The sequence below is a fragment of the Equus quagga genome, chromosome 2 (assembly GCF_021613505.1).
Source record: "Equus quagga isolate Etosha38 chromosome 2, UCLA_HA_Equagga_1.0, whole genome shotgun sequence".
NCBI classification, from domain to species: Eukaryota; Metazoa; Chordata; class Mammalia; order Perissodactyla; family Equidae; genus Equus; species Equus quagga.
In genome coordinates, this window is record NC_060268.1 from 37,887,632 (window position 1) to 37,898,702 (window position 11,071).

The window sequence follows — 11,071 nt, forward strand, 5'->3', positions numbered from 1 at the left end:
AACGCAGGGGACATATTACATCTTCGACTCAAAAAGGGAAGACACTTTTTCTGCTCTTCTACTTAAAGACCCAACCTGGAAAAGACGCTGCTGGGCGCGGACACTCATCCCGCAGGGCGCCTGCCTGCGAGCGGTCGCCGCTGATTGGCCCGTGTCTGACCAAAGGCAGCGCGGCAGCGGGGCAGCGGATGGTGATAGGCTGCTGCAGACCCACCCCCTCGCCGACTGGGTGGCCACAGCGGAGCCGGGGATTGGTGGAGCGTGTGGGGCTGCCACACAGCTTCATCTGCCACCGGAGCAAGGCGGAGATGGCGACTGCAGCTCGGCTCCTGGGGCGGCGGGTGGCGAGCTGGAGGCTGCAGCCGCCGCGGCCGCCCCTCGCCGGCGTCGTTTCCCAGCGGGCCCACTCGCTGTTGCCCGTGGACGATGCGGTCAACGGGCTAAGCGAGGAGCAGAAGCAGGTAGGGAGCCTGACCCCCGTCCCGGCCCCAAGGTCTCCTGGCCCCGGCCTATCGCCCTGCTTGGTGGTCGCCTCGGCGCTCTGCTGGCCCGCGCCCACGCGGCCGCGGCGTGTGCCCAGCGGGCTAGGGGAACGCAGGGCGGGCGCGGGCCTCAGCTTCAGCTCTGCGGAGACAGCAAGGCCCGGCTGCCAGAGTTAGATGAGGAGGCAGAGACAGGAGAGCTGGGAGACCGGTGGTGTTCTGGTGGAGGATTGGCAGCCGCGCATTTCGCAACACGGCCCTCCGTCTGTCTGAAGTTCGCTTCCACCTGAACGCTGTGTAAGGCTATGGTTTTCAGAGCTGGTTAATCATCATCAGGGAATCTTTTTCGAATAAACACTTCGGGGTTTTGAAATGCACCGTATAATCTGCTTTAATTCTTCAACCCACTGGGTCAAAGCACAAAGTTGAACAAAAACCTGAAAGATGTTGCAAATAGAGCTGAACCAGAGCCTTCCTGGTCTGTCCCCCGGAAACGTGATTCTCCTGTGGCTCCAAGCAAGTGCCTGAGCCTCACGAACTCCAAAGCCCCATTTGGGTTTCTAGACAGCAAACAGAGCTTTGAATCTTCCCAGTTAGAAAGGGTTCAATCCTGCTTCTCAGACTTTTCTGGCAGGAGGAGTTTCTAATCTGACTAATGGCTTTTAGCCGGAGGCTCAGAGACAGAAAGCACCCGACTCAAGCCAAGCCCTGAAGGGGGCGTGGCTGAAGGGAGAGAAAGGTAACTGGGGAAGACTGCAAGGGTGTACAGGGGTCAGCTCCTGCAGGGCTTGACAGGCCTGGGTAAGGAGCTTATCTTCTAAGCATAATAGAAAGCCATAGGATGATTTTATGTAGGGAGGGTGACATTTAAAAAATAATCTTCAAGCTGTCTAGACTGAGGACTGTAAGAAAGGGGAGAGGACCATCTCTGAGGAAGCATAAACTAGTGGGGCCTCTAAGTTTCAGTCTGATGCTGTTTGGTGAGATTCCTTGTAGCCTGTTTCTTGACTGTGTACTCAGCATTGAAGGGGCTGTCTTCAGTGGCAACAATGTACTATTTCTGTGGCATCTGTCCACCTCTCCTTCTAGCTTCGTCAGACCATGGCTAGGTTCCTTCAGGAGCACCTAGCCCCCCAGGCCCACGAGATTGATCACAGCAACGAGTTCAAGAACCTTCGAGTGAGTCATGAAGCCCCCAGGGGGACAGTCTGGGAGCTGGGCTGGGAGTTGCACTGCTACCTGGAAGGGGTCACAGTCTTCTGGTAAATGAAAGCTCCCTGAGAACGTAGCCTTTCTGTGAAGCGTTGGGCTCTCCTTGCTCCAGACGTGCCAGGCTCCTGTGACTGGCTGCCTTCTTCTCACAGCTCACTGCACTCACTTCATTCTGTTGGCAGGAGTTTTGGAAGCAGCTGGGGAACCTGGGAGTCTTGGGCATCACAGCCCCTGGTGAGTATAGTTTCTTTCCCTAAAGAGAACTTTTCTTGCATGCCCTTGAAGACCATTCCCAAAAGAAGCAGGAAAGGAGGGGAAAGCTGGTGCTCACTGAGACCCAGAACTTCCTCCCTCTTGGACCTGAGAAAGCACCCATTGACTGTCAGCCCAGAGAAGAATATATTCTTCTGTTTCTTTAGGCAGTGACAAGAAGGCAAAGGGATCGGGCCAGTGTGACTCACTTAGATCAGGATCACCCAGACTCTTGAACACTGCATGATCACTAAGTTACTCCAGGTGATTTGGGGAGTTTAGAAAACACTCCATATCATGCAGCTGTCTTAGTACCTTGTCTTTCTGTCTCCCCTAATCCCTAAGCTCTGACCTACCAGTAGCATCTAAGCAGGACCTCTCAGGACAGGTGTGTCCTTATGGGGACTTCCTGTGTCCCCTGCCCACAGCTTGGCCCTGGAGCTCATCTGGGAGTGGATGGTGGCATGTGGGAGAGGGACGCCTGTCTGAGCCTCCACATGAGGTGGCCAGATGATGTGTTTGATAGGCTCTCCCTAGGCCTGCTCCGTGTCCCCCGTGGGTCTTACTGCTTATTTCTAGGAAGAGGGCAGGCAGCTGGTAGGCTCTGGTTTGGATGTTGGCCTCTGAAGGAGAGTCCCAGCCTAGCTTGCAGTGGCTGGTAAAGAGATGAGCCTGTGTCTTCACCAGCCAAAGCATGGGTGGCCCACCTGCTCCGGCTTGTATTCATTGGGCATTGGCACAGAGGTGGAATACAATACACTTGTACTCACTTCTTCCCCCTCACCACTTAGAGACAGTTCGTGGGATCCAAGCTGATCATAGAAAGTTACATCATGAGTAATGATAAAAAGAAACCACTTAAAAATTAATTTAGACCATCTTAACGTAAAATGGTAGGGGGACAGGCCACTAGGAACTCCCAAACAAGACTCTTCCTTCCACTGTGTTTTGGGGGTTTATGAACCCCCATAGAGAATAGACTTCTGAATCAGCTGGTATTTAATGGAAGAAAGAGACAGAAATCAGATGAAAAACCTTCCAAGGGAAAACCGTGAAAACAAAGCCAGATATGAGTTCTGGTTCCTGCATGGTTGTCCCCGGGGTTGTTTCCAATGTCACCTGCCTGTCGGCTTGCCTTCCTGGAATTGCAGGGGTCGAGCCAACCTTTCCCTAGAGCCCAGGATAAGCCTGACTTCTTGGTCAGAGTGCCTGCGTGCAGAGGGTCTTGCCAGGGTTTACCCAAACAGCGGGCCAGAGGGTGGGACCAGATGACCCAGCCACTTGGGTTTTGGATCTGCTGCCAAGGAAAAGCCACATTTCTATGAGGAGTTCTGAGATTCCCTACCAGCATCTCTTCTGCCCTCTGCTGTACTGCCCACCAGCTTTTCTCTTGGGCTGTCGCTCTCTTGTCCCCTGTTACTAGTCCTGCTTTTTTTTTTTTTAACTTTTAAAATTGAGATATAATTGACATATAACATTGTGTGAATTAAAAGTGTTGATTTGATAGTCCTGCTTCTTTAGATCCAAACCTATGCCACGAAAATCTCACCTTCCTCGGACCTTTTTTTTTTCTTTCAGTTATTTTATTGAGGTCATAATGGTTTATAACATTGTATAATTTCAGGTGTACATTTTTATTGATCAGTTTCTGTAGAGACTGCATCATGCTCACCACCAATAGTCTAATTTTGGTCAGTCACCATACATATGTGCCTCTTTACCCCTTTCACCCACCCCGCAACCCCTGCCCCTCTGGTAACCACTAATTTTTCTCTTTGTTCATTTGTTTGTTTATCATCCACATATGAGTGAAATCATGCGGTGTCTGTCTTTCTCCATCTGGCTTATTTTGCTTAACATCATACCCTCAAAGTCCGTCCATGTTGTTGCCAATGGGACGATTTTGTCTTTTTTACAGCCCCTCAAGCCTTTTGCACACACATCCTTTGCTCTTTATCTATTCTTAGTGCTTTGACCCTCCCTCCCTCTTTGTGTTTCTTAGTTAAAGTCCAGGTCCTCTTTCTTCATGTATTCATCTGCCTGTGCATTTCTGCAGCTTTCCAAATAGTGGGTACTCCGGTCCTCTTGTCTTCATCAAGAGGTCTTTCTGGGCTAAAACACGAGTTGCAATGACTCTTTTCCGAACCACATCTCAGCTGACCTGAGGCAACAGACAAAATTAGTTCTGTTAGCTTGTAAACAGAGTCCCTGGCATTAGCCTGTTGACATTGCTAAAGGGAACTTGGAATAGGTGCTACAAGGTATTCCTCTGCAGCTAAAATAAATGTAAGATTCCTACCAATGGCCTAATTTAATCTGGGCTGCCTTTCCCACTCCTCTGCACCCCCTCCGCTCCCAGTTCAGTATGGCGGCTCTGGCTTGGGCTACCTGGAGCATGTGTTGGTGATGGAGGAGATATCCCGAGCCTCTGGAGCAGTGGGACTCAGTTATGGTGCCCACTCGAACCTCTGCCTCAACCAAATTGTGCGCAATGGAAATGAGGCCCAGAAGGAGAAGTACCTCCCCAAGGTGAGGATGGGAATGGAGAAACACAGGCCGATCTCATGGTACAACCACCAACCTTGAAGCACCCTCCCCTGTTGGCGAGGGCTGGGCAGACTTGCTTTCCGTAGCATGCTACCCTGACCCAGCTGTGGTTAGGAAGGGGTCAGGGATTTGCTTTAAAATATTTCAGTCCAAAAAAATGAGGGGCCAGCCCCATGGCTGAGTGGTTAAGTTCACGTGCTCTGCTTCGGCGGCCCAGGGTTTCCCCGGTTCGGATCCTGGGCGCGGACATGGCACCACTGGTCAGGCCATGCTGAGGCAGCGTGCCACATGCCACAACTAGAAGGACGCACAACTAAAATATACAGCTATGTACTGGGGGGATTTGGGGAGGGAAAAAAAGAAGAATGCTAACTGTTGTTAGCTCAGATGCCAATCTTTAAAAGAAAAATTAAAAATAGGGCCAGAACTCCTAAGTTGGTCACTGGACAATATTTGCAGAGCACTTTAAAAAACAGAAAGACTAGGACTTGCTTCCCTTGCAAAGAGAATGGAAAAAAGAGAGAGATTTTCAGGCTCGTAGATATTGGGCTTCTTTTCCAGGACTTTACCAATATCCTGGTCTGAGAGAGCAGTTTGAAGAGGTGTCATGTGAACAGGCAAGAAGCAGTCTTGCCTGTTCCTGTAGGGTTCTGAGATCATAACCAGGCCCTTTGGGGGTTTTCCTTGCAGCTGATCAGCGGTGAACACATCGGAGCCCTGGCCATGAGTGAGCCCAATGCCGGCTCTGATGTTGTCTCCATGAAGCTAAAAGCAGAAAAAAAAGGTGAGGCTCCTCTTGACTTGGGAGCTGAAATGGACAGAGGGACCAACCTTCTCAGGGTGAGGGAGCAGTAACTAGGGCCTTGGTTGGGTTTCCAGAACTGTTTACCAGCTGAGAAGCTCCTTGCTCAGCAGCAGGTCTGTGGACTGGCTGGCTGAGATGGGCTGACACAGTTTGAGCAAATAGCCAACTTCCTGTTCTCAGGAGATCACTACATCCTGAATGGCAACAAGTTCTGGATCACCAATGGCCCCGATGCTGACATCCTTATTGTCTATGCCAAGACAGATCTGGCTGCTGTGCCACCTTCTCGGGGCATCACGGCCTTCATCGTTGAGAAGGTGAGTGGAAGGCAGTGCACAGTGGGAGGCAGAAGAGCAGACTGAAAGGAGCGTGGCCAAAAAGTGGACGCCAGGGAGGATGGGTCGAGTCTGAGGACTATGGAGCTGTCCACGGAGTCAGGCCACACCAAAAGGTCCAGGAAGATGAGGACTGAAAAGAGGCAACTGGATTTGACAATCAGGACGTCCCTGGTGGACGTGGTGAGAGCAGCTATAGGAGACTGAGGTGTGAGTGGGAATGCAAGTGGTGACTGACTGAAGATGGCACCTTTCAGATCTTGACACTAAAAGCAGGAGAGAGAGCGAGCAGGAGTTAGAACAAGAAGTTAGGAGTTTGAGTTTGCTTTTAGGAATTGGAGAGGGCTGTGCAAATGTTTTGGTAAAGACAAAGGAAAATAAGGGAGGGAGAAATTGAGATGTGTGGGAGCGAATGAGCTGCAGGAGAAGAGGTAAGGCTGGGTTGGGGTATGGTGGAGGAACCACCTGCCTAATGACAGTGACAAAGAAGCCAGGTCACCTGTGAGGGTGGGGACCACAGGAGTTGGGGAGCTGGTAGAGTTTCATGAAGGAGTGACATAAAGGTTTGTCATACCCTCTAGAGGGAGAGGGGGAGATTAGCTGACTAGGATTAGGGGACAAGAAAAGTGAGTAGCCCGAAGGGCCCGGCTGAGATTAGAAGTCTGCAGGTTGTGTAGTGGCGGGGCGTCAGCCAGGCGAGAGGGGAGCAGCATGTGCCCGCACTCTCCTGGGCACCTGCCAACGCAGGCTGCACCTGATTAGTCAGGTCAGAGCACGCAGGTGGTGGAATTGATCCCGGGTGGGACTCAATTAGGTACAGATGGCAGAGGAACAAGGGGGCAAAGGAATTGAGGGGGCTGGTGAGAGTGTCTTGGAACTGATTTCCCCTGAGGAAAGGAAACAAAACCAGGAGGAGTCAGGAGGGCCCCAGGGATTGGCGTTTCACTGAGAAAGAACTGCTCCTGTGAGAAGTGGGGAGGACGCAAGCCAGCCACAGAGGGGGCTGGGGTCAGGGTCGGGGGTCAGGCCTGGAGCTTCCAGAAGTGGAGCAGTCACATACAGCGTCAGGGCCCTGGGAGCAGGGTTTCCAGTGTACCATGCAAGTACGGGGACTTGATGGGAAGGTGAGCATTTCCCAGGGGTCTCCTCTTCTCTGGATCCCCTTGGGGGCTGGTCTGTGATCAGGGCCACCTTTTGTTCCTGTAAAGGATATGCCCGGCTTCAGCACCTCCAAGAAGCTGGACAAGCTGGGGATGCGAGGCTCTAACACCTGTGAGCTGATCTTTGAGGACTGCAAGGTTCCTGGTGAGTCCCTGAGAATGGGGGAGCCCCTGTCCCCACTTCTTCACAAGCTGAGAAAGGCCCATCTCTGGGTCAGAGAGGCTCGCCACTGCTAGCTTGCCAATGACATGTGGCCTAGATGGTGGGCCTGCCACTGCTGTACTTGCCCGCTGGCCCCTCCGTGTGGGACTCGGGCTGCTGGGCAGCTGTCCTTCCTGGCCAGAGCCATGCAGCTGTCCACTTGACTGTGGCTGCGATGAGGGTGTGTTTCCTGCGGGGATAACACACTGTGCCTGGGCTTTGGATTCTAGGAGCTGGAGTAGAAAGGGAATATCTGCCCTCCCCCACTAATGTCCTTCTGACTTCTGCGTTAGAGCATTTCCCATACAGCCTGAGTGAGGTATTCACTGATGATGCAAGAAAACAATCCGAAGAAATGGATAGAAGCCAGACTCAGTGAAGGGAAGGCAATTCAGTTTGAGTATTTTTCTCAGTAGAACTGAAAATGTGACACCTCATGAGAGAGCCAGCACACCGCCATGTGCTAATGAGACCAAGGGCATAGATCTAATAATCACCAACTAGGTTTGCTCCACACCGCAGCCATAGACCATTCCTCTCCTCTGTGATTTGCCAAGAAAAGTGTGCCTTGGTTACAAGGAGCACCTAGGGAGGGGGTCAGTGCAGATCCTTCTTTGTCAGCGGGAGAAAACTCCGCTATCATTACAAGCAGGTTAGTGGTGTCAACTCTTTGTACTCAGCTTCCTGCTCACACCTCCCAAGGCTGTCCAGTGTCCTGGCTTCCAGGGTGGAGAGATGCTCAGCAGTTTCTGTCACTAACACTGAATGGCCCACCTCCTGGACAAAGACTCTTTAATGGACCACCTTGGTGGGGGAGGGCAAGGGGGTGATATTGGACCAACGCAGACTCCACCCGGGGGACAAAGTAATTTTCTGGTTCCTTTATGGGCACAGGGAAAGGTTGGATGACTTCTAGACCAAATTAGCTTTTCTTCTTTCCTATCCAAGGCAGTTGAAGAAGAGAAAGGGATGATCTAAGGATCGGGCCTTCATGTCTGGTCTTGTGGATGATGTGCGTGGGGGTGGGGAGCGGGGCGTAGCCTCCTTCCAAGCTCCACTTAATGACTGTAAGTGGTGAACTCCGTCCTTTTCTCTCACCTGGAACCCCAGCTGAAGGTCAGGTGACAGATTTTAGTGCTTGTGTGAGAGCCACAGTACCAAACCTAGTAGCTTTGCTAAAAGTGAAGAGGCTCTGGACAGCCGTCTTCCCTCTGACCAGCACTTTTCCTGGCAGCTACCAACATCCTGGGCCATCCAAGTAAGGGCGTCTACGTGCTGATGAGTGGGTTGGACCTGGAACGGCTAGTGCTGGCTGGTGGGCCCCTCGGGTGAGTGTGAGGCTCAGCAGGGAGCTGAGCTTTTGTCCTCCTTGGCAGGTGGTGCCACTGCAGCTTTCCCCTTAGGGGCCAATGGGAGCTGCCTCCTGGCCAGTGTACCTTCTCTCCTGGAAAGCAAATGAACCTCCTCCTCCCATGTGAAGAGAAATGCCACTAAGTGACTGACAGAAGGCCCGGGAAGCAATACGGCTTAGTAACTCCACCTGTGAAACCACACAGCCCAGGCTCTGAGGCCCTTCTACACGGGGGTCCTGCCACTCTGTCTGGTTTTAGGGGAAGGGGCACAAGTCCTGGGCAGTCAGTGCAGTGACTGAGCAGGGGTGACCAGAGTCCTCACACTCCTTTACTCCTCCCTGGGACTCTGGTACCTTGTCTCTCCAAGCTGTCCCCCTGGCCTTTCCACCTGGCAGTAGGGGGACAGTGAGGCGCCTCCTCAGTGTCTTTCTCCTTTCGGGCAGGCTCATGCAGGCCGTCCTCGACCACAGCATTCCCTACCTGCACACGAGGGAAGCCTTTGGCCAGAAGATTGGCCACTTCCAAGTGAGTAGATCGCTTTTGTTGAAATGGACTCTTTGATGGGGTTCAAATTTGTTTAACAAATGAGTAAACAGGGCACGTGCTGTGGGGCATTTACTGCCCTTCACCGGCAAAATGGGTTTGAATGCTTGGAATGCAAGCTTCTTTAGCATGCCACCTGGCTTTGGAAGTTGTCAGGAAGTTCATCCCCTGTCACCTCACTTCCTGTTTGAGATGAATGAACCAGGCCTCCTTAAGGTTGGAGAGTGAAGTGTGCAGCCTGTGGGGAGGTCTGGGGAAAGGGAGCCGCATTTCTAGTCATACTTTCTGGGCTAAAGTCACCACAGGACGTTAATCAGGGCTGTGGTGGCTGGAGGGCCATTTCAGGGGGCAGTGTCCACAGTGCAATGGCAGTTCTCTGGCCTTAACTCCAGGCCCACTACCATCTTTGCCATCCTGGACAAGTCCTTTCTCCTCTCTGTGCCCTGGTGTCCCCATTCCTGGCTGTCAGGGTGCTACTGCAGACCTGCTTTTGGTACCTGGGGAGAGTGTCTGAGAGCAGTGTGGCTCCAGCATGCTGACCTGGGATCTCTCTTTGTGCCCAGCTGATGCAGGGGAAGATGGCTGACATGTACACGCGCCTCATGGCATGTCGGCAGTACGTCTACAACGTCGCCAAAGCCTGTGATGAGGGCCACTGCACCTCCAAGGTAAGGCCCGGCGCCTGAGGGGGGAGAGTGGGGACAGCGGGCTGGGGCTGGGCCTCGCTCTCTGCGTGGCCCCCTGCAGGGCCCTGCTGACCCCGAGCCGGCTCCTGCAGGACTGCGCGGGGGTGATTCTTTACTCAGCCGAGTGCGCCACACAGGTCGCCCTGGACGGCATTCAGTGTTTCGGTGAGTGGCCCCCACTGCCCACTCCCAGGCCTCCCTTGCTCCCAGAGCCCGTGGCTGCCTCCAGAAAGAGATTTCCTCTTCACTCCTCACCCTGGGCTTCAGCTGGCTGCAGCTCAGCTGACACCTTAGGCTCCCTCTGCCCTAGTTACTTGGAGGCCATGGAAAAGCAAAGGAGAAAACTGCTAGAGGCCACAAGTTGCTACTCCTGTCAGCAGTGCTCCCTCCCATGCTCCCCGCCTGGTCCTGTGGACACTGGGAAAGGAGGAGGGAGAGATGCCCCAGAGGTGGGACAGCCTTGTTTCAAGGCTGGGCAGTGGTTAAGAGCACAGACTCCAGCCACACGGTCTAGGTTTGAATCCTGGCTCTACTACTGACTGGCTTTGTGACTTGTGCAATGACTTAACCTCTCAGGCTGGCACCCAGGAAGTGCCGTGCAGTATTTTCTTGTCCCCCTTCTCCACATCTGCCAGTGGTTCTCCCCCACTTTGCCTATCATCCTCAGGCACAGGATGGCCTTCCCACCCCTCGTCCACCCTACCCCCAGCTAGGTGTTCCTCACACCCTGCCTCCCCCACCCCCTGCTGCTTCTCTTTGACTGGCACCCCCTCCTCTGGCCTCTTTCTATCTACTTGGCCTTCTGTTTGCTTTCCTTGCTTTGCCCAGTGCCCATCACTGTTCCTGTTGTCTTCTTCTCCGCCCAAACCCCGGCTGCAGGTGCCAATGGCTACATCAATGACTTTCCCATGGGCCGCTTTCTGCGAGATGCCAAACTGTATGAGATTGGGGCCGGGACCAGTGAGGTGAGGAGGCTGGTCATCGGCAGAGCCTTCAACACAGACTTCCGCTAACCCCAAGACCCTTCAGCCACTTTTCCCAGCACCTAGAGGCCTTTCTTTGGAAGTAGGGATGTGGCAGTTCTCCTCCCCTGCCCGAGGCTGGCCCGGCTGCTCAGCTGCCTTTTTTTTTTGTTTGGAAGATCTGCCCTGAGCTAACATCTGTTGCCAATCTTCGTCTTTTTACTTGAGGAGGATTGTCGCTGAGCTAACGTCTGTGCCAGTTCTCCTCTGCTTGGTATATGGGATGCCACCTCAGCATGGCTTGATGAGCAGTGTGTACGTCTGGGCCCGAGATCCAAACCTGTGAACCCCAGGCCCAACATGAACTCAACCACTACGCCACCAGGCTGGCCCCATCACCTGCCCTCCTTGCATCAGCCTCCTGGCCTCTGCATGAGGTTGAGTTCTCCACAATGGCTGCCAAGTCCTGTTGGCCTCAGAGCCAAGCCAGCCAGCCAGCCCAGGAAAAGCATTCAGTGGCTTAATACGGACTC

The 11,071-nt window shown here is 53.2% G+C and overlaps 1 protein-coding gene across 2 annotated transcripts; it reads left to right on the top strand.

The window, feature by feature from the left end:
• The first annotated feature begins 253 nt into the window (after nt 1-253).
• On the top strand, nt 254-10,816 carry IVD (isovaleryl-CoA dehydrogenase). Of its 2 annotated transcripts, XM_046654292.1 has the most exons (12): nt 255-461; nt 1,572-1,661; nt 1,877-1,928; nt 4,306-4,475; nt 5,184-5,277; nt 5,479-5,615; nt 6,842-6,938; nt 8,230-8,323; nt 8,791-8,872; nt 9,454-9,558; nt 9,669-9,741; nt 10,456-10,816. In XM_046654292.1, the coding sequence occupies exons 1-12, from the start codon at nt 309-311 to the stop codon at nt 10,587-10,589; spliced, it is 1,281 nt and encodes a 426-aa protein (XP_046510248.1). In that variant the 5' UTR covers nt 255-308; the 3' UTR covers nt 10,590-10,816. The 2 variants fall into 2 exon arrangements, with proteins under 2 accessions (XP_046510249.1, XP_046510248.1); XM_046654293.1 differs by lacking the exon at nt 1,572-1,661 and having other exon boundaries at nt 254-461.
• The last annotated feature ends 255 nt before the right edge of the window (nt 10,817-11,071 follow it).